We start from the raw sequence: 22,482 nt of genomic DNA, 5'->3' as shown, positions 1-22,482 counted from the left end.
ATTATCCTTCATTAACTATTAGCCCTTGTTTACAAAATGTTACTGTTGGCACTGCATTTTTGTAGGTCTGGCAAAGTGTGTTTCATCATTCCTTAGAGCACATTTCCACTGCCCTGGAGTTCAGTAGCGGTTACGCCACTCTATCTGACACTTGGTACTGCACATTGTAAGTAAGGGTTTTGGCTTGTGTGCAACTGCTCTGCCATGGAAACCCGTTCCGTGAAGCTCCCGATGCACAGTTCTCGTGCTTGTGCTTTTCTTACAAAGGCGGTTAGGATTTCTTCAGTGAGTGATGCAACAGGGAATAGACTTTTTTATGTGCTACATGCTTCAGCACTCTGGCCCCGCTGTGTGAATTTGCATGATGCACCACTTATCTGTTGCTCGTAGATGCCTCAGGTTTACAATAATTGCACTAATTGCTAGTCTTACTGCTTACCTGAATTCAATTAGTAGGACGTGTCCACATACCTTTGGCCAAAAAATGTACATCAGAAAGTAATCAAATGGACGCGTATACCATTCTAACCAAGTACGTCAATTCATATATGAATAATTTCTATGCGAGCAGTGATTTGACAGTTGTTTGATGTTTTGTCTGCCTCCTTGTAGTCTTCGTTGTTGAAAAGCTTGTTTGGTTTTCTATATGCTAGGTTGCTAATTAATGGTAGTTTCAGTGAAAGTAGCATTCAAAATAAATGTTTTAGCTGTATGGTTTGGTTTATTTGACTTGTTTATACTTCTTGTGGGCCAATTCAGTGTTTGTTTGTTTTGTTTTTTGACCATGAAAAACAGGATTATAGAATGAGATTTAAGGTGCTCTTACGTTTGTAACTGCTACTTAAAATAAAGTTCTAGTGAAAATGTCTGGACTTATTTGCAGCAGCCAAAAGTAGTACTGTTGGCAACATACAGCTTTTAAGTGTTTTTATTCATTCCGCTTTAATGGAAAGAGACAGAGAGAAGACAGAGACAGAGAGGTGCATAGAGAACAATGAGAGAAGAGAAGGAGCCTCAGGACAGATAAGTAAAGGGTAGGAGAAGGAATAGCTGGAGAATGTGATTTTAGATGTTGAATATGAAGTGCCATTATCTCTAGCATCAATAAAATCAAGGGAGCTTTTATGGTACAAAAATGTCAGGGACCCTTAATGTAAGGACAAAATAAGCTTAGATTGAACTGTAAATATTTTAGATTTTGAAACTCCTGTACTATTTTTATCCAGTAAATGCACTAGATTAATCTGCACTAGACATCTCTTGGTTCAATAAAAATGAATGTATATAAACCAATACAGAATGTTGCACTATATTTCCAAAAGTATTTACTTGTCTGCCTTCACATGCATATGAACTTGAGTGAGATCCTTTTCTTAGTCCATAGGTTTTAATATGATGTTGGCCTGCCCTTTGCAGCTATAACAGCTTCAATTCTTCTGGGAAGGCTTTCCACAGGATTTAGGAGTGTGTTTATGGGAATTTATGGCCATTCTTTCAGAAGCACATTTGTGAGGTCAGACACTGGTGTTGGACGAGAAGGCCTGGCTTGAGGTCTCCACTCTAATTCATCCCAAAATTGTTCTAGGTTGAGGTCGGGACTCTGTGCAGGCCAGTCAAGTTCTTTCACACCAAACTCGCTCGTCCATGTCTTTATGGACCCTGCTTTGTGCACTGGTGTGCAGTCATGTTGGAACAGGAAGGGGCCGTCCCCAAACGGTTCCCACAAATTTAGGAGCATCAAATTGTCCAAAATCTTTTGGTCTGCTGAAGCATTAAGAGTTCCTTTCACTGGAACTAAGGGGCCGAGCCCAACTCCTGAAAAACAACCCCACACCATAATCCCCCCTCCACCAAACTTTACACTTGGCACAATGCAGTCAGAGAAGTACAGTTTTCTTGGCAACTGCCAAACCCAGATTTGTCCATCGGATTGCCAGACGGAGAAGCATGATTCATCACGTCTCCACTGCTCTAGAGTCCAGTGGTGGTGCTTTACACTACTACATTCGACGCTTTGCATTGGTGGTGTAAGACTTGGATGCAGCTGCTCGACCATGGAAACTCATTCCATGAAACTTTCTATGCTGTTCTTGAGCTAATCTGAAGGCCACATGAAGTTTGGAGGTCTGTAGAGATTGACTCTGCAGAAAGTTGGCGACCTCTGTGCACTATGCGCCTCAGAATCTGCTGACCCCGCTCTGTCATTTTACATGGCCTACCACTTAATGGCTGAGTTGCTGTTGTTCCCAATCGCATCCACTTTGTTATAATACCACTAACAGTTGACTGGAATATTTAGTAGTGAAGAAATTTCACGACTGGACTTGTTGCACATGTGGCATCCTATCACGGTACCATGCTGGAATTCACTGGGCTCCTGAGAGTGACCCATTCTTTCACCAATGTTTGTAGAAGCAGTCTGCAGGCCTAGGTGATTGGTTTTATACACCTGTAGCCATGGAAGTGATTGGAACGCCTGAATTCAATGATTTTTGGATGGGTAACTGAATACTTTTGATAATATAGTGTATATTTCAGTATAAAAATGTAGAAAAGTAGGGTTCAAAAAAAGTACCGCTCCTGGTTTCAACACTTGACATGTCTGTTTCAAGTCACATTTCATGGACATTGTCATACACACCTACCACATTTGGGTGGCCAACTCAAACATTTTAACATTTTTAAAATAAAATTGTAATTCGTTTTAAATTAAATTGTAATATGATTGTATTTATCCATGGATGTTTTGGACCACTGTAGACAAATCCTGATAAGACTATATTCTGAACATGAACAAGGTGGCTCTTTATTCTTCATATTCTTCATGGGCAGTGATGACAGTGTTGATAGACGTGATCCTCCTAGAAACGTCCTCTACTGTTTATTCTCTGGCTAGTATGATTAACACATTTATGGCTACATCCTCTTCTCAAATCTTTTTATGACCATCATTTGTATAAAAGATAATGTCGATGTCATTTGTGTTATGAAATTCATCTTGAATAATCTGTAATACAGGCAATGAGTAGCAACAGAGCGTTGGCAAAATGACATGTAAACTGGACAGTATCAATCAGCCAGTCTATACCACTATAATATAAATAAAACACCTACCATTTCAATAACAACATCTTCCTGATAAATAATGAGCACTCAGAGGTCCAAGATGGTGAGGTTTTGATAGTAAGCTTGTGGAAAGGCTGTGGAAAGCACTCTGCCATAAGTTTGCTTTTATTTGCCTTAATGTCTGGAAATTCTGAAGATACTGCTTGAAGAAAAAATACACCGTTCAGCCTGTCCTTTGTGAGTTTGTTAGGTCATTTTATTTCCCCCAGAATACCTGAATCAAAATATTCATTCTCGAAATTTTTATTCTTACCCATTCACAAGACAACATATAAAGTCAATCATTACTTCACTTAATGATTAACAGTAGCGTGAACAACAAAATTAAAACACTGACTTTCTGACTTTCAAGGCAGCAGCGTTTCTGAAAACAGTGTGACAGCCATAATGCCTCTGCTAAAATGAGAATAGATAGGTACCACAACTCTCTTTCTAGTTTGCTTTTGGAAGCCAAATGGAACAAATTAAGTATTGAATTTGATTCAATAATATGACCCCAGGTTAAGAGGCGCAGCTTGATTTTTAGTAATAAAGCAGCACTGTATGTACGTCTCACGGAAACTGTAGCAATAAAGACACAGCAAGTATATATCCCTTCATTGTAGGCCATACCTGCACATACAGATGAATACTCACATACACACACTGGACTATGAAGATACTAGGCTGGACTTTTTGTTTGTCATGTCTCAATAAAAAGTGGCATAGATTGAGAGTTCCTCCCAGAAAGGCTGGGCGGCCGTGAAGACTGAGTAAGACAGATATAAGGGGGCTGAGAGAGGACAGAAGCAGCAGTAATTGCATTGTACCTGAGGAGTGTGGTCTGACCCACCTCCAGCCCACCATGGAGTGGAGAACACTTGCACTCTGTACACTGGTCCTGGCTCTTACTTGGGGCCTTCACGTGAACGCCATTAGGGGTAAGAGTTGGTGAATGCTTTCAACAACATATTATTAGAATGTCTATTTGAGAATATCAGGATATTTATTATTTGTGAACTTTCACACTACATTTATCAGTGCTGGTATATCATTGTGCATTGGGCTGGAGAAGGTCATCTTGTGCTTTACTTCATTTGTTACTAGTTGTATCACTTTTTTATGAGACTCATATACGAGGGAGTGGTAGCACCGTATTGTTGCAGTTCTATTTGGATATAGGAATGTTTTTAATATGATACATGAAAATATCTGGGTGTTTTGGTTATGTCATAAGATATACATTATGATATTATGGTGAACACTATAGTGCATTCAGCATTGCAAATCTTTCATTGTGCTAGAAATAGGAAAAAGCAGGGAGGTATAAACAGAAGAATGCAAAGTAATATTTCCCAGACTGTCAAATTCAGCTTTACTTACTTACTAAGTCTGCTATATACCAGTATACCTATTTCATAACACTATCCGAAAAGCTGAATTTTGTGATTGCTCCACAGTTGTTGCCAAACATTTATTCTCTGAATGTTGTGTACAGTACAATTTGTGAAGATAAAAGGGAACTAAAGATAACCTAAACTGTGCTGGAGGGAACAACATCTGATAGAATCTGCACCATCATTTCATATTTTCACTTCGCAGAACCTGTTTTTGTATCTCATCTAGAGTTTCTCTTGAGGACAGGCTGCTTACGTCAGCTAAAGTGTGAAGACCTTAAGGTTCAGGGCAATCCATATGTTTGTTTGCTTTATAAACACATACCAATTTCAGATTTAAATGATGAAAAAGTTACTGTGATGTCCACGAATCCAAACATTTGTTTAATTGGCTCTTGGGCTTGTTTACTTTTTTCTGTTTCTCTCCCCAGCCCGCCGTAGCAACCATGTGGACAATGTCTGTAGTATGTGGGGTAATTTCCATTTTAAGACGTTTGATGGAGATGTATACCAGTTCCAGGGCATTTGTGAGTACAATCTGGTGTCTGACTGCCATGGGCCTGTGCCCAGCTTCTCAGTGCATGTAAAAAGAGCGCAGTTGCCCAGGAACCCACAGATCACCAGAGTACTGGTCACCATTGGAGACGTGGCAATTGACATCACCAGTAATCTGGTTATGGTCAACGGCGATATGTAAGATTCTAGTTGTAAATCTTTGTAAATAAGTATGTAATTATATTTTACTTCGTGTTTTTATGTTTGTAATTTTACTTTAACACGAATTCCTATTAAGTAGAAAAACTCATCCTTTTCTTTCTCTTTCACATCAGTGTAGAACTGCCCCACTATGAAGCAGGAGTGCTGGTTGAACAGAGTGCTGTTTATCTAAAACTCTTTGCCAAGCTTGGCCTCAGCATCCTGTGGAACAGAGACGATGCCATCATGGTAACATCAATATAAACACCCCACACTTTTGAATATATTATATCATTTTAGCCAGGAGAAAGATATAGAGAATCCACAAATGGCATTCTTAAACAGATGCTAAATGAAAATGTATTTTACTTTGCGAACATCATTGTTAGGTAATAATGCCACTGTAGTTGACCGGTACAGAAGGAGGAAGCTGTATTAGTGCAAGTCATCAGAAACCTTGTATTATTGCGTGTATGCTTAGCGCAATACAGAGTCTGTTGAATGATTTTGCATATTTCAGTGATCTTAGAGAATATAGCCTTGTAAGGACAGGTGTTTTTCAACAAATAACATTTCACTTAGCGTTGGAGTTCTGTACTAATAATGCAGTATAAGTTGCTGTAATTTTTATAAAATTCATGTAAATTCTAATTCACTTACATAATTTATTTTGGAATAGAATTAAAATAATCAATAATAATAATAAGAAGAAGAAGAAGAATGGCTAATTTTCCCTGTCTATGAACTCTATAAATGAAAACTACAGAATGTGAAACCGCTTTTGCGAATGCTCTTTGAATGAAATGCGCTCTCTCTGCTTTTGGTGGAAGAGCGTTTACATGCAGATCCCAAAACTGTGGCTTTGTCACACAAATAACATTTACAGCTCAGACACCTGGACTAATTTTAAAGCAGAGGAAAATATTTATCTGAAGTCTTTCAGTAAAAAAAAAAAAAAACTTATTCTACAGTCTTATAAATTCTCCTTTTTCATTTTAATCTCTGCTGTTTAATTTTCTCCTACTACACATCAGGCGGCTCTTTTATAATTGAATTAGTTCACATTGTTCATGTTATTCCATTTTATTGTTCTTCATAAAGACAGCATGTGGGACATTTAAGTTGTGAAGCTGCTTTATGAACAAAATGCCATACCTCAGCTTTCTGATTTTAGGTGGAACTGGACACAAAGTATGCCAATCAAACCTGTGGACTCTGTGGAGATTTCAATGGCATTCCAATTTATAATGAGTTCCTGAGCGAAGGTGAGTTGTGCTGAAAAAGCCTTTTTGCTTGCCTAGCTAGCCTTACACGGTCCAGTGACATATTTCTTCATTTAATGTGATCCGAGGTGGCAGAAATCCCCTCATCGAAATGTGTGTTTGTCCGGATATATATGCTTAAAGCATACTCTGTGCCACACAGCTCGTGAGATTGGTCCCATTGAATTTGGCAACAAGTACAGGGTCCACAGCCCCAACGACAACTGTGAGGATCCGTATGAAGAAGATGAGTCAGCTCAAACCACAGTGGACAAGTGCCAAGCATTTGTAAGTGCCAAAGATTTTTCTGCAGTAATTAGGGTGTAAGCACGGAATAAGTGCTGAGGCCTGAAGGTCAGGAATTGTCAAAAAAAAATGTGGACACTTAAGCAACATATGGCCACCAGTCCTTTTCAGGTAGAGCTTAGCTCTCAAAAATGGGAGTGCTTATACCGATTCTAATGAAACGGACTCATCGTTTACATGATTGTGAGGCAGTCCTCAAGTTTGAATTAGTCAAAAGCGGGTGCTATAACACGAATGACTGTGTGCTAATCCAAGACAAACTATGCTTATGCTTTATATCATCACTTCTCTAAAAAAAAAACACTGTCAACATAACTTTACAGGAGAAGACAAATACTTTCTTAACTTTTAATGTAAATATTATTAAGTTAATTTGGAACATTTGGTGCATTCTTTATGTATTGGGAAAAACGTATTACTGTATCAATAATGCAAAGGCGGTCAGGCTGTTCTGTTTAAACTCATGCTCACCAAATGTCAAGCACTGTGTACACTAGTAATCCGAGTTTATGAATAATAATAATAAGTTCATTTTATATATCGCCTCTCACAAACCCAAGAACCCTTTACAAAGAGGAGTTTTATGTAACTTTAAAAAGAGAGGACAGAGTAGTCGTTATGAGATTGTGGTAGAGACTTCCGAAGTTTGGAAGCAATAGCGCTGCAAGACCTGCCACCCAATGTCAGGAGTCTTGTGTGTGGGACAGAAAGACATCCAGTGCCAGAAGATCTGAGAGAGCGAAAGGGACAGTACAGATGAAGGACTTCACTAAGGTACATAGGGGTGAGACCATGAAGAGCTTTGAAGGTTAGAAGGAGAAGTTTATACTTGATACAGGAGGATACTGGTAACCAGTGAAGCTTATGAAGGATGGGAGTGATGTGTGCAGTGTGCTTGGTCGAAGGAAAGACTCTGACTATGGAGTTTTGAATGAATTGAAGCCAGTTGAGCAGTTTAACAGGGAGACCATTGAAGAGGGAGTTGCAATAATCAGTCCAGGAGAAAATGAAGGCATTAACCAGCATTTTGGCATCAGCATTGTTGAGCAGAGGGCAGAAGCATGCAATGTTACACAAAAGGTAGAATACAATCTTATTAAGTGACATAATATGTGGCTCAAATGAAAGTGAAGAATTAAAAATGAATCCAAGGTTTTTACTAACTTAAACTTATTTAATCAGAATACCACCAACATTCACGTGAGATTGGGTAAGTTGGAACTAACTGAAGTTGTAACTAATTGCTAACCAACTGCCCCTGTTATCAAATATCTTACAAAACCTTGCACTGACATTGAATTGGTTCATGGGGGAATGAATGCAAAAGGTCAATCTGTACAGCACACATTTCTCTTGACCTCAATCATGAACAAATGGAGGCCTTTCTTAAAACTATATAGATATACTATATACTATATCTATAAAGATATTTTGTATCTTCAGAATGGTCCCATACTGACACATAAGACTATTGTGCTCATTGGTCCTTGCTTCCTGATGATTTCTGCATGTGGCTGTATTTATTCATTTGAATTACTGTTGAACACTGAAGGTCTATCTATAATCACTCTTAGTTTTACCTATTGTGTCATTGCAGTACTGCAGCATTATATTGCTTTACTACTTTCCCTCATGATGCCGTAAAACTCAAAATGATTACAATGGTCACAACAACTTTTTGTTGTAACAATGTTAGCCCATGAACTACTACTTACTTAAGGTGGTTGTTTCTCTTAAAGCATGTAAGGAAACAACGTTTTACAGTGTAATTCATGAGTACTGAGCGCTTGTATTCACTGTCTGCAGCGTGCGGGATGCTCAGAGTTGCTGGAGAATGAAGCCTGGTCATCCTGTACCAAGATTTTGAGTCCTGAGCCCTACATTCGGGCCTGCATGGTGGACAGGTGTTGGAGTCGTCCAGGGGACATTGTGGATACAGTGCCCCTCTGCACAACACTGTCAGAGTACTCTCGCCAGTGCTCCCATGCAGGGGGGACACCACCCAACTGGAGGAAACCCAAACTCTGTGGTAAACATTTCCACTTCAAATAAGCCACTTATCAAGATCAACTTATAAAATGTGTAGACAGGCCCAAATTGAAACCAAGAATAGATCATCTCGAATGATTTATGACCCAACAGATGAGAGCCCTGTCATAATCTATTATATAAATGCAAATGTCTAAAGATGGTACACTGCCTGTCTGAAGAAAGTCACACATTAAATGGCATTTGCATCTAGCATAGGTGTATGATATTTTGTTCATATCCTCTAAAATGTTAACCGAAATATCTGATGTGCTAATATACTTCCCTTTAATTCCAATCATTCAGATAGTACTAGTCAGTGGTGGATGATGTGGGAAAATTCTACACAATAATTCTACACAATTCTCATGGTCCATGATATGCATTGCGCATCAAGTCATTTTCATACTTTTCAAACAAGCCTAATTATGTACTCTTTGAAACATGCAGTTTGTCAGTGCTCTCTAAGTATTCTGATGATTTCCACAAAATGTTTGATGTAATGAATCAAAATAATGATAAATAACATCATATTGTCCACACCCTCTAACGCACGTCCACATTGTTCAATTATCTGTGCTCATATTGCTGTTATTTTATTGACTTAGAGGTGAAGTGTCCCTTTAACATGGAGTACTCGGAGAGTGGTTCCCCTTGTGTGGACACATGCACACACAGAGACACCAGCTTACTGTGTGAGGAACACAAGATGGATGGCTGCTTCTGCCCACCTGGTCAGTCACACACTCATAACATGACACCCTGTTAGATGAACAAGTCACATGATAGACAATCAAATATACAAACTTTGTTTTTCACCGATTGTGTTATAAAACGTTACTAAATATTATGTGTGCGTATTTGCGGCTGTAGGTACTGTGTTCGATGATATCTCTAAGAGGGGATGTATACCTCAGAAACAGTGTCAGTGCAAGCACAACCAGGTGTACAACCCGGGGGATATGCTGCTACGGGATGACAAAGAATGGTACATCAGTGGATTCTGTTTGGTTCTACTATAGTCTATTCCACTCTATTTAATTCCTTTCAAACCTATTTTATCCCAGTCTGCTGTTGGTGAACTGTGACAGTTAGAGCTAAGCCTCCAGTTTTGACCATACATTTCTAAACGGTCAAAATCAAGAAAAAACCCACCTTTACGATACTATTCATTTCTGCTAGTGCACCTTTGGAATGCTTGTATGCAGACATATTAACATGTATTTTACCTTGTTAGTGTTTTACAGTGACACAGAGTCAAAAGTGTCCTGGCCTAGAGCTGTTGCTTATTTCTGACTGATACACATTACTCAGGTTTCCACTGCTATTTGCAGTCTGTGATGTATCTAGGATTTCTAGAAGGCCTTGAGGCACACTTATTTTCTTCTTAAATTAATTGGTTGATTCCACTGTATTAACATTTTAATTATGTTAATAGTTAATCTTGCACATTAGCTCCTGAAGTCCTAACCAGTGGGACAGCTTGCTAGACTTTATCTATGTAGATACCAAATTGGACAAGTTTCTGTTGTCAGTTTCAAGACGTTAACCCCTTTGTTTCCAGCCAAAAACCCAGAAATCAGTAGGGCTCCTCTGAGGGTCTAGATGGCCATGAGGATTCTTGATGCTGCATTCTCTTCTCTCGTCTTCGCTGTCTGAACAAAATCTCATATCTTTAAAACAGTAACTTTACAGGAGGAAATAAAAACATTCTTAGCATTTAATTTTAGTCAATGTAACAAGATTTGGTGGGAATATTTCGGTAGACCCATTCATCTTAAAATCTAACCAAAAAATAAATAAATAAATAAATACAAAAGGAGAGTTACAATGCTCAGACAACACTATTCTATTCTATTCTATTCTATTCTATTCTATTCTATTCTATTCTATTCTATTCTATTCTATTTTATTCTATTCTCTCATATCATAGACTCATATCATAACTGTTTGTTTGCCGTGGTGTCCCAGACTGACAGTGCTGTGTGTTTTAGTGTGTGTCAGCAGGGGGATTGGGTCTGTGAGATTTTGCCCACCCCAGGTGCATGTGCTGTAGAGGAGGGATCACACTTCACTACCTTTGATGGTAAAGAGTTCACCTTCCATGGAGACTGCTACTATATAATTTCCAAGGTGCAAAATGATTCTACTAGCAATTCATTTGTAATACTTTTAATACAAACTCTTTTGTTTAATGTCTTTTAAGCTATAAAAAGGCTTTTTTTAATGCCTTCCCCTGTTTCTGCAGGACTGTGAGGAGTCTAGGTTTGTTGTTTTGGGCCAGCTTATTCCCTGTGTTAATAGAGAAACAGACACCTGCCTGAAGTCTATTGCACTGTTACTCAACAATGACAAGAACAATGTATGTATCCATTCTGTCAAGAGTTGACAAATCTTATAACTGCATGAACAAAAATGTATTATTATTGCAAAGAATTTTCAAAACACTTAAAAAAATGTAAAACTACATTAACCCAGCAGTTCTGCTTTGAGATTTATTATTTTAACACATTACCTCTGGAAATAGTAAATTTGTGCGAAATATATAACAATTATAACAACTGTGTTAATAGTTTATGTTTACTTTTCCAGGCCTTGATAATCAAAGATGATGGGACAGTGAGACACACTGGAGATTTAACACTTCCTTACACTACAGGTAAGAGCAGTTCATTTCAGTTTCGTCATGGAGGTTTGCAGAGATTGATGATCAGTAGAGGTTGTACTGAAATGTGGTAGTTTATAATTAGCTATATAGTTTATAGCTGTCAGACTCAACTTTGCACTTTTTTTTGTTGAAAGTTAAGGAGCATAATTAAAGATGTATAAAAATTGTGTCACACAAAGCATAAAACCAAGAAAAAAGTAGCTCTTAACAGGTGGTTTCTGGGTTGAGATCATTAGTGTTTGTGTTCACTTTAACAAGTTGTTGGCTGGCACTTGACCCATATGTATTTGAGTAACTATATTATATACAATCTTCTTTATACATCAGTTAGTTCAGACCACACAATATGTGTTCTAAGAGCGGCACATCAAAGCAGTCCTATTTATCTGACCACCAGTTGCAAAGTAAGAGTAGTGATCAGTTTACTCTAAACTGCTGAGACGATTGTTTTTGGCAGTATTAAAAACATGGATCTGAAACAGTGTTCAGGCATTTTTTTAACCTGGAAAAGCGGGATTATTGCAAATAACATGAGCTTTCAGCTCATGCCTGCAACAGAATCACTGGAGCGCAAATTTAGTCATTGTATGGAAGTATGGAAGAACCATTTTATTCAGCCAAAGAGCTGATCAGCTTGCCAACCAATCAGCATGCAGTAGCTGTAATACAAGTATGTGCCGCATATAAAGCACAGAATACACAATACAGTTACATTTATGTCTTATAAGCTTTGAATGCATTTGTGAAACACAAAATTCTGAGGTCCAAGAGGGAGAGTCAGGGCTACGCATGCGCTGATAGTAACACTTCAGCACAGTCTCGTTATGGTGTTGGGATACCGATACCTATAAATGATTCCACAAAGCACCAGTACAAGGGACTTTACAGCACTTCGGCAGCGTGGGTTGACAAGCAGCAGTAACAATGCTCATGGCAAATCCTGTAACGCCAATATGTCTTGAAAAGTAAGTAGTAGTGAGAGATATACAGTTTGTAATTCTTGCTTAGCTATTAAATTCAAAGAAACGCCAAATAATGCCACCTGCAAACAGTGTAAAACACACTAATGGGAACCCACCTCAGCAGCTTAGCCATGCTTTTTTCAGCAATCACTCTTTAGCTGCTGTGTATTCACTTAGTCTGAGTTAATGTTAATCCAGACTATTACTGATGGCGTGAAAATGTAATAGACATATGGAAGAACCTGCTGTTCTCTTGAGGTAATGCTTTTTGGCATATCAGCCAACTATCTGGACCACCGTTGGTCAGCTGTGTCACACAGAGGCAGGGACTCATGGCTTTTTGCTTCAACAAAGCCAAGAAATTCACCGCTCAGCAGCTTCTATTGTCAGCCTGAATGAGTGGAATATTTAATGAACTTCAGCAGAGTCTGATTCTAGGAGGTGGCTTGAGAAAATTGGACGTGCAACAATGTTTAGTACCATTTTTTGCAGATGCAGAGAAGACCATGTATGTTATATGTATGTTGTTCAGTTCTGTTGAATTATTTTGCACATTAAAATGTTTGGCATTTACTTCAGTTGTTAAATGTGATTCTTAATACTAATAATGAAACAAAAATAGGTTAGTTTTAAGCTGCTGAAAGGATTACATATTAAGGGTGTGGGGTTGATACATGGGCTAAATTTAATAGCATCTTTGATGAGCAATGCCCAAATTGTACTGACTCAGAGGAGATAAAATGCAATAAACAGAACAGATAGTGTTCAAAAAGCTAAGTTAGAGCTCTGAGGCTACATTAAGAACCTTCCTGTCTTTTGTTGTGGATTGGAGCGTTGGAGCATTCTGCTCATGTGCCACATGTGGATGTTTCTGTGGTGTGTCTGTGTGGGGTTGAAGGAAAGGTATAATAAAGAACTCATGTAAATGCATACAAGACACCAACATACTACAACTTTCTGCCAGAAGTGACTGATATAATACTGGAAATGCTGTTTTTAGCTTTTCCTCCATGTACATGAAACACATTAACATAGTAGTATAACATAAATAAATATATAGTATGAATAAATAACAAGTGGCCGAAAGAACTGACCGCTGACAATAACCACTGTAAACACCTACAGTGTGCACTGCAGTCAGGAGTAGCTACAGTGTGCGCGGAAGTGTTTAATGAATGATTTGGCTTTGCAGAGTTACTTATTTAAATACATGCGTTGTTCATTTGCCTTGTGTGCATAATCTCTTGCTGGATGTTTACTGTTATTTAACTCAGCTGGTGATATGAAGCATAATAGCATCAATGTACAGCAACTTTCTGCACTGTCAGTTTTACAGTGTTGAGGACAGACAGCAGGTAAACCTCAACTCCATTGCACACCTTTATATAACCTTTGGTCATCTGTTTGACAGCTAATCTCACAGTGTTCAGACCATCGTCATTCCACATCATGCTGCAGACGTCTTTCGGGCTGCAGATGCAGGTGCAGCTCGTTCCACTCATGCAGCTCTACATCACTCTGGATCACAGCTTCCAGACCAAGACCTGCGGTCAGTGTTTGTCTACTTTATTATTAGTAGAAGAACCTGAAGTCAACAAATGAAATGGATGAAGAAGTAGATATAATATTTGCATACATTGCTAGAATAGATCTACTTTCTATCAGTTCTTAGATTAATACTATTTAAAAAAATCTTAGGCCAACAGCGAATTATATGAATTCTAGGGCTTTTTAAAGATGAATACTTAAACAATACATGTTTTTTCCACTTTTACATGCTTGTGCTCTGTGGGATGCAGGTCTGTGTGGGAACTTTAATATGGTGCTGTCTGATGAGCTGAAGACTCCACAGGGTTTAGTGGAAGGGACTGCAGCGTCCTTTGCGAGCTCCTGGAAGGCTCAATACAACTGCCCTGACCGCAGTGAAAGGTTGGATGACCCCTGCAGCTACAGCATAGACAGCGGTGAGAAATGAAACATGTTCTCCAAGGGCTTCAATTTCCAGAGATTCTCTTTGTATCTCACCAAACTTTTAGAAGACACTTTTGAGATCTGTTACAAGCTAATCTTCTGGTTTAAAGAGGTGAAAGAGTGAAAGAAAAATGTTTATCAATGGTTAATGTTTTTAGAGAGCTATGCAGAGCATTGGTGCACCAAGCTGAAGGAGAAGGGAGGTCCCTTTGCTACATGCCACTCTGCTGTTAACCCAGAAGGCTACTACAAGGTAACTTAGACAAGTTTCTTCTGAAACAATAGCTTAGATCATAAAACTGGGATGTCTTAGACAGTTGAATTCATATATGAAATAGCTGACTCTTAAAATCATATTTAATGTTATCCTTGCTATTCAACTACTCTATAATTGTTCGATTATACATGCAGAGATGCAAGTACTCTAGTTGCACATGTGAGAAGAGTGAGAACTGCCTGTGTGCCGTCTTCTCCTCCTATGTGCGAGCATGCACAGCAAAAGGAATCTTCATGAAAGGCTGGAGAGACACAGTGTGCGGTAGGATTACTCAGAACCTGTTTTTTTATAAGAGATGGATAGATTTTGTTTGGGATTTAACCCTTTGAAGTAAGAGTTATTACTGTTGTTTTGCTATATTGTTTAAGTTGTTTCAATTTAATGGAATAATGTAATTATTCAGTAAATAACATAATTATTTATGTAATAAACTACATTTGCATTTGGTATATATTCTGTATTGATGAGTTCAGTCTGCACTTCCAAGATGTCTGTATTTGTTTCAAGTTTGTCAAAATATGCTGAAACATGGCAAAGCAGATGTTGTATCAGTTCTCAAAATAAGATTGTGTGCATAACAGAAAGTTTTTATCTAATTATCAAATTGTAATAAAATCCTTTTTGAAAGAATAATTAGTATACAATTTTACTGTACATTTTTACTACTGGCAATAACTGTGATTTCTGTGGATTAATTTGTCAAATATTCTTTTTCTAAGTGTAAAACTATATGAGGAAAGACAAATTTTTGTTTTGTTTTCTCTTTTAAACTTAGGGAAGTACACTGAGCACTGCCCTGCTACACAGACATTCTCCTACCTGCTGCAGGGCTGCCAGCGCACCTGTCATTCCCTCAGTTTGGAGCGTCAGGGCTGCAGCACTGACTTTGTACCTGTGGATGGGTGTGCCTGTCCAGATGGGCTGTACGAGAATGAGAAAGGTGTTTGTGTGTCTATGGACAAATGCTCCTGTTACCACAATGGAGAGCGCATTAAACCTGGCAAGTCTATCAACATTAGAAATGAGCACTGGTAAGTGGTTCAGAATAAATCTGTAAAGCCTGATGTGAGTAATTCAGAAATTAATTTACAATTTAGAATGTAAATAAAGCCTTTAAATATCTGTAAGAGTCTAATGCATCTGCTCCCATAGTCTTTGTACAAATGGAAAGCTCAGCTGTCATGCCTGGAAGGCCCTGGTTACAGGTGAATAAGATTTGCCTTTACTCAAGAATAGGAGAACTGAACTGTTGTGCTCATTACAGCTTAGTCAGTGGTTACTATGGAAATGGAATAACATTTGTATGCTTCTTTACTTTTTGTCTTGCAGACTGTCCTGCTCCAAAGGTCTACTTTAACTGCAGTGAGGCAGGGCCAGATGAGCATGGGCTGGAGTGTGCCAAAACATGCTCAAGCAAGACCATCGACTGTGTAACTATCACTCACTTTTTTTCTCCTGTGTCTCCAAAATGCTGCATTTTTCTCTTGGCTTTGTTTACATGTTAAACAAATGCACAGAAGATCAAAGATTGCTACTGTTAAGCCTTTGGAATGAGATCATTGTGATAATGGTTTGGATTCTATTTACAAACAAAGCACATTCTTTTGTTATTATGTTAATATATTATGTTAATATGTTATATATGTTAATATATTATATTTTTTAACAAGCATTTTCAGTTCTGTTTTTAAAAATTCTATTGGGCAAAAATCAAAGGCTAAAAAATGATGATGTTTATATATAAGACAGATTGAATATATGTAAATAAGCCAATAATGCCCCCCCATCTGAGCTAAAGTTCTACCTGGGTACTAAGCATCCAAGTATTTGGTAACAATGGACAGTCCATTAGGGGCCCAGCACATAACCAGCAAGTGCGCATTAGGTGTGATGTGGAAAAGAATGTGTCCAAATGATGCAGATCAGGTACAGTCATATTTACGGCATGTGTATTGCTAGATAATGTAAAGTACTTCATTTTTAGTTTCTGCATTTGTTCCAAATTCAATATAAATATACCATTCTGTCTTGTAATGTGTATCCACTCTAAAAAAATGGTTTGTCAGTTTCACTTACAAAAAAAAGTCATAACAAACAATTGTTAACTGTAAATAACTGTTTTTTTTAGCTCAAGCAAAAACCATTCAGTGAAACAAGGCAAAGCAAAATTCCAGTTTACTGTAGATGAACAGAATAAATGTTTCACATCAATACAAACCTCAAAAACACTTCAAATCATCTCCAGCTCTGTTTCACTTTTTACAGTGCTGTTTACATAATCAGCCTAAGACTAACAAACTAACAACATTACAAAACAAGACTACAAAAGAAAAGACTTCTTAGACTTATATGAAATAGTGAATCTACCTTAATGTGGGCAGTTTTAGTGTTTTTTTTTGGGCAACGGTGCTGTAGAGTGTTTAAGGAGATAAAATGGACTGATGTGCTGGATGTGTGTTTCTGCAAAGAAGAATGAACGTGGCACTAAAAAATGCTTTACCAATTGTAAAAACCTGTAATTGTTTAATTATTCTGTGCCTCAAATATCTCACCTTTCCTCTTCTTTTTTCAGTACCTTGCAGGTTGTGCATCTGGCTGTCAGTGTCCCCCTGGCCTTATCGATGATGGTCGTGGTCACTGTGTTCAAGAGAATAAATGCCCTTGTAAACACAATGGCCATTTCTATGCTGATGGTTCCAAAATACCAGATGAGTGCAATACATGGTATGTATGCAATGCTTTATGACTCTGTCATTGAAAAGAAATATAATGTATAGAAAAAGAGTGGAGGATGCTTTTAGAAGCTAGAACTCAAAGAGACTCTGGGACACTATGAAGAATATGATGGGGATGGTGTCAGCAAGGAAACCAATTCCAGTGGAAAATGACTTTGAATTTTCAAACTCTACAAGGTTTGAGATTGAAACGGTGGATATTAAGTGTATTCTCAAGATTATTATACCAAATAGCTTAAATAGGATAATGATTAATGTAGATGATGTACTATGCACATTTAGATGCAGTAATGCAAGAAAAGCTGCTGGTCCAGATAATATTAGTGCTTTTCTTCCAAAATCATTTGCACAGGAACTGGCTCGGGTTTGGCAAGCAGGCCTCCAGATGTCTGTAGATACACACACTATTCCTAGAATATAGAAGACATCTCATATTACACCAGTCCCTAAGAAGTCATGTCCTAGGGAGTGCAAGGATTTGCGAATGAATTAGATATTAATCCTTATCTTATCTACTGGTCTAGGAATTTTCTTAATAATAGAGTATGCACTATCACTGCCTGTTATAACAAATGTTGAAGCACCGAAAGCATGTGGGTTCTCTGCTGCTGTTTACATTGTATACAAATGATTGTGAAGCTCAGGAACCAAATCATTTTATTTTTAAATATTCTGATAATTCTGTGTTGTTAGCTTTGTTGACGGATAATGATGACATTGATCTATTTCAGGAGGGTGTTGATGGGCTAGTAGTTTGGTCCAATCAGAATGATCTTATTATTAGTACAAAGAAGACAGAGGAGATTGTTTTTGGTCTCTCTCCTGATTCATATCTGCCTCCTCTTAGAATTCATGAACAGGAATTTAAACAGGTTACATTGTATAAATACCTTGGTATACACATAGATGCAAAGCTCTTATGGAATAGTCATATTGATTATGTCTGTAGTAAGGTACAGCAATGTATTTATTTTCTCCATAGGTTAAGATCGTTTGGGGACAGCAATGGGATTTGATTTTTGTTTTATACTACAGTAATCCAGAGTTTGATGCAATACTGTGCAACAGAAAGACAAGATTGTTTAGACTGATACAAATCTGTTCTAAGGTTGCAGGTCAGATTCTGGAGGAAGGTTTTGTAATGGCCTGGAGGAACATTATTAGTGAAGATTAGTTGTTTTTATCTGACCCATTTCACGTGCTGTATGGTGAATATAATATTTTGCCTACAAATAGACATTTTAGAGTACCAAAGTTAGGAATTCCTTCATCTCTCAGTCAATTCTGATACTTAACAATATGAGTGAAATGTTTAGATAAATACACAGGTAGTAACTCACTGATATTAGGTTGTAGGGTGTGTAGTGGAATCAAGTAATGGTGTAAAGTGTATTGTTGTGGTTTATTGTAATGTCTGTGTTTGTCTTATTGTTTGTCATTTTTCTCCTACCCCTCATTTTCCCATGGAGCAGGTATGATGCAAGAAAAAATTCAGAGAAATCTGATAATATGGTGCATTGTGTCGTATCGTATTGTATTAGGAAGGATTGAGAATTTTAGAGTTTTGTATATTATGAGTATAAATTCAAGCCTATGTGAACTGAAAAATTGCTTATTTCTGTTCACTCTCTTAGCACCTGTACACAGGGCAAGTGGGTCTGCACAGAAAAAAAATGCCCTGGTTCCTGCACTATCTATGGGAGCGGCCATTACAACACATTTGATAAGCAGACTTTTGGCTTCAGTGGAGATTGTGATTACATTGCTGTTCAGGTACCCAGTACTGCACTATGTCAATCAGTTCTCTGCCAATCATATTTAACTATACAAAGAACCATTTGAAAATATTTCAGTAGATACTGTTAAATCACCAGGATTCAATCAGTGGATTATTCTGAATGAAATAAAACTGATTAGTTGCCAACCATAAAAATGCTTTTTTAAAAAAAATATTGATCCCTTAAACTCTGAGGACCCATTATCAGATTCAGACTTCTTTTTATAAGTAAATACTTTATAGCAGGGGTGCCATAAAATTATGTAATTTTCCTACGTAAACACACCGGATTCAACTCAGCAGTTGAATGACCTGTTTGCTAGGTATGTTAACAGAAAAAGACACCAAACTGTTCTGGACCCTGGGCCTCTGGTGCCACACTAGTCTTGTTTCATAGTAGTTTCAAACTATATAATAAACCTTAATAATAATAACTAAATAATAAGCCTTTGGTTTAAGGGGATAACCTGGGTCAAATACAAAGTAATGAAACAAGTAATTAAATTATGGAAATTGTTTAACCAGAAAATGTGTAAAATGATCATATATAACATGTATAATGTTTGGACAAAAATATATATTTTTCAAATTGTAACTCTGCAAGAAACATTACATTTTACAGAGGACATCTGGAGTTTTTTAAATAATGTGAAAAACAGAAAAAAAATGAGATATTTGATCTTACAGTGATAATAAACTAATGTGATGTGGAAATAGAGTGACCTCTTATTTGCCTAACTTTTGAATACCTTTTTTGTGTTGTATTAAAGAACAAATGTGGAAATAAGACAGGTACCTTCCATGTGATCACAGAGAATGTACCCTGTGGGACGACAGGAACTACTTGCTCCAAATATGTCCGGATTCTTCTGGGAGTAAGGACAAATATTCTTCTGATCCTTTATGTGTACAGTTGTACAGTGTGTGCAGTACTTTGTCCTGCACACAGTGCTCTTAAATTACTACCGTACAAACATTTGGAACCACCTGTCATATTAGTAATTGTTAATCAATAATGTAAACCAGTGGTTTATTCACAGTTTTGAAGGCTTTAGGAACAGCAAGACTTTATGGCAGAAAAGTAAATATTATAAATAAGTAATTTATAAATGTCACAAAATTACTATGAATGAATAGGTGTGTAATAGGTGAGATTTGGTCATGACATTTGAAATACGAGGCATTCTGGACATTATTAGTATTGTTATTAGTAAGTTCTCAATGCTGCCCAGCTTTCTCAGTTATTATGGAATCAGTTCTGTTCATCATTGAAATTTCTGTAACTTTTACAGCCTCCTGCACATTTTGTAAAACCTGTAGAATACAGTGATTTTTGTGTCGACAATAAAATTTATTTTACTGAAAACAAATACAAATACCAAACTTTTGAACTTTTAGTTTTTAGCATTTTCAAATACAAACATGCATGGATCCTGACACTATTTGACATGCTCTCTCAACAGAGAATAGAGTTTTACTTGGTTGATGGCAAAATTGAAGAACGATGGCTGGACAGTGGGCCATCGATTCATTATACAAAGAGAATTGTGGGTCTTTATATGGTCATTGAGTCTGACATTGGCCTGACTGTGTTTTGGGACCGTAAAACTACAGTTCGCATCATGCTGCAACCACAGCATATGGTGAGTCACATATACTAAGCCTGTGGCAATCAGATCTCTTTTATATGTGAAGCTGGAGTTACATCTAGAGGGGAAAACATCCTTGTACAACACTAAACCCACAAAATACACATGGGCATAATCAACACAAATCCCTTTCCGCACCTTGTAGATGTTTTAGATGTTTTAGATGTTCGTAGCACCGCAGAAGAAAGTTAATCCAAATGATTCTGGAAATACGGGTTGGTTTTAGCTTTTAACTGCTTTGGATGCATGTTGCATTTTATAGGGAGAAGTTTGTGGACTGTGTGGAAATTACAATGGAAATGGCAAAGATGACTTTACTACTCAAGGTCAGCTGCAGGTTTCTAACATTCTGGAGTTCGTAAACAGCTGGAAAGTGAAAAGTGATTGTCCTGATGCTAAGCCAGACTTTGATCCATGTTTTCAAACACCCAACCGCCACACCTGGGCAAAAATGCAATGCAGCATCATTACAGGCAATACTTTCAAAGACTGTCACAAAAAGGTACTGTAGAAAGAACTTAATGTTGCTCTGAAATACCAGTATGTACATAGAATTCCACTGATTCATAGAGTTTATGTAGATGTCTTTGAATATATGTAACGTATGTATATTCAGTGATTTTATATATATATGTATATATATACACACATAAATACTTTCAGGTGGATCCCAAGCCTTACTATGACAACTGTGTGAAAGATTCGTGTGCGTGTGACACTGGTGGTGACTGCGAGTGTTTCTGTACTGCTGTGGCAGCATATGCTCAAGCCTGTAATGAAGCTGGTGTCTGTGTGGCCTGGCGAACACCAGAGATCTGCCGTAAGCATCCTCCAGACTGTGTTCTATATGAATAAATGTAGATTTGGGCTATAGATAAAACAATTGTGGTGATTATATTTTCAGCCCATAAAATTTACCTGTACTTGTACTTCTGCATGAATGTGAAATATCTCATTACTGTGAAATATTTTTAACTTGCGTTTGTCATCATGTCCATTTGCATTTATCAGCTTTTATATATTAATCACAAAGTGGAGGTTTTTATTTTAAACTTTAAAGAAAGCAACATGTTTCTTTTCTATTATTTTAAGACAGAGCTCCAAGCTAAGCTTAGAGCTATAAACAGACACTAAATATGTAGGAATTTTGGTTTGTAAATAATGGCTTAAGAACTTATTACATAGTTTATTTTGTCTCACAACTGGGTAAAACAGTTGCATGTTGTAATGTCAAAAGGCTTCAGTGAGAATCTATAATGATGACATGCAATAAGTCAGAAGGAGTACTCTGTAATGCTCTTCTGTAAAAAGAGTCTGATTGCGATATTACATTTGTATGTGTGTTTTCTCCCAACAGCTGTGTTCTGTGACTACTACAATGCTCCAGATGAGTGCACATGGCACTACAGTCCCTGTCACACACCATGCTACAAAACCTGCTTGAACCTTGAGGGTGTTTGCCTTAACCCATTACCCAACCTAGAGGGTGAGTTATTATAGTACTGATTGACTTTATGGCACTTTGGTTTATATTTAAGTCAGTGTTACTGGGGAGATTCTTGCACTTGTGCGTTTTTCCTGCCCTAACAGGTCTGATTCAGCTCAATTACCGAATGAGCTGAATCAGGCAAGTTACAGCAAGCAAAACA

At 37.5% G+C, this 22,482-nt stretch overlaps 1 protein-coding gene across 6 annotated transcripts in view; it reads left to right on the top strand.

Moving 5' to 3' along the window:
* The first annotated feature begins 3,915 nt into the window (after nucleotides 1-3,915).
* The window catches only part of LOC108432663 (mucin-2), a 36,867-nt gene continuing 18,300 nt past the window's right edge, over nucleotides 3,916-22,482 (top strand). For 5 of the 6 annotated variants that reach the window (XM_037542945.1, XM_037542948.1, XM_037542947.1 and 2 more), the window contains exons 1-25: nucleotides 3,916-4,046; nucleotides 4,934-5,195; nucleotides 5,333-5,447; nucleotides 6,373-6,463; nucleotides 6,624-6,748; nucleotides 8,573-8,795; nucleotides 9,403-9,528; nucleotides 9,668-9,782; nucleotides 10,789-10,927; nucleotides 11,043-11,156; nucleotides 11,387-11,453; nucleotides 13,836-13,973; nucleotides 14,224-14,388; nucleotides 14,554-14,648; nucleotides 14,807-14,933; nucleotides 15,448-15,703; nucleotides 15,825-15,877; nucleotides 16,002-16,102; nucleotides 17,245-17,396; nucleotides 19,042-19,180; nucleotides 19,955-20,059; nucleotides 20,648-20,827; nucleotides 21,096-21,335; nucleotides 21,497-21,653; nucleotides 22,191-22,319. In XM_037542945.1, the coding sequence (XP_037398842.1) occupies nucleotides 3,971-4,046; nucleotides 4,934-5,195; nucleotides 5,333-5,447; nucleotides 6,373-6,463; nucleotides 6,624-6,748; nucleotides 8,573-8,795; nucleotides 9,403-9,528; nucleotides 9,668-9,782; nucleotides 10,789-10,927; nucleotides 11,043-11,156; nucleotides 11,387-11,453; nucleotides 13,836-13,973; nucleotides 14,224-14,388; nucleotides 14,554-14,648; nucleotides 14,807-14,933; nucleotides 15,448-15,703; nucleotides 15,825-15,877; nucleotides 16,002-16,102; nucleotides 17,245-17,396; nucleotides 19,042-19,180; nucleotides 19,955-20,059; nucleotides 20,648-20,827; nucleotides 21,096-21,335; nucleotides 21,497-21,653; nucleotides 22,191-22,319 (3,490 nt within the window). In that variant the 5' untranslated portion in view covers nucleotides 3,916-3,970. Of the gene's footprint in view, nucleotides 4,047-4,933; nucleotides 5,196-5,332; nucleotides 5,448-6,372; nucleotides 6,464-6,623; nucleotides 6,749-8,572; nucleotides 8,796-9,402; nucleotides 9,529-9,667; nucleotides 9,783-10,788; nucleotides 10,928-11,042; nucleotides 11,157-11,386; nucleotides 11,454-13,835; nucleotides 13,974-14,223; nucleotides 14,389-14,553; nucleotides 14,649-14,806; nucleotides 14,934-15,447; nucleotides 15,704-15,824; nucleotides 15,878-16,001; nucleotides 16,103-17,244; nucleotides 17,397-19,041; nucleotides 19,181-19,954; nucleotides 20,060-20,647; nucleotides 20,828-21,095; nucleotides 21,336-21,496; nucleotides 21,654-22,190; nucleotides 22,320-22,482 lie in introns of those variants that run through there. The other variant, XM_037542944.1, reaches the window with a different exon arrangement.

Source organism: Pygocentrus nattereri, chromosome 11 (genome assembly GCF_015220715.1).
Source record: "Pygocentrus nattereri isolate fPygNat1 chromosome 11, fPygNat1.pri, whole genome shotgun sequence".
NCBI classification, from domain to species: Eukaryota; Metazoa; Chordata; class Actinopteri; order Characiformes; family Serrasalmidae; genus Pygocentrus; species Pygocentrus nattereri.
Note: the sequence above shows the minus strand (reverse complement) of the source record. Positions and strands in the feature narration are given on the sequence as shown.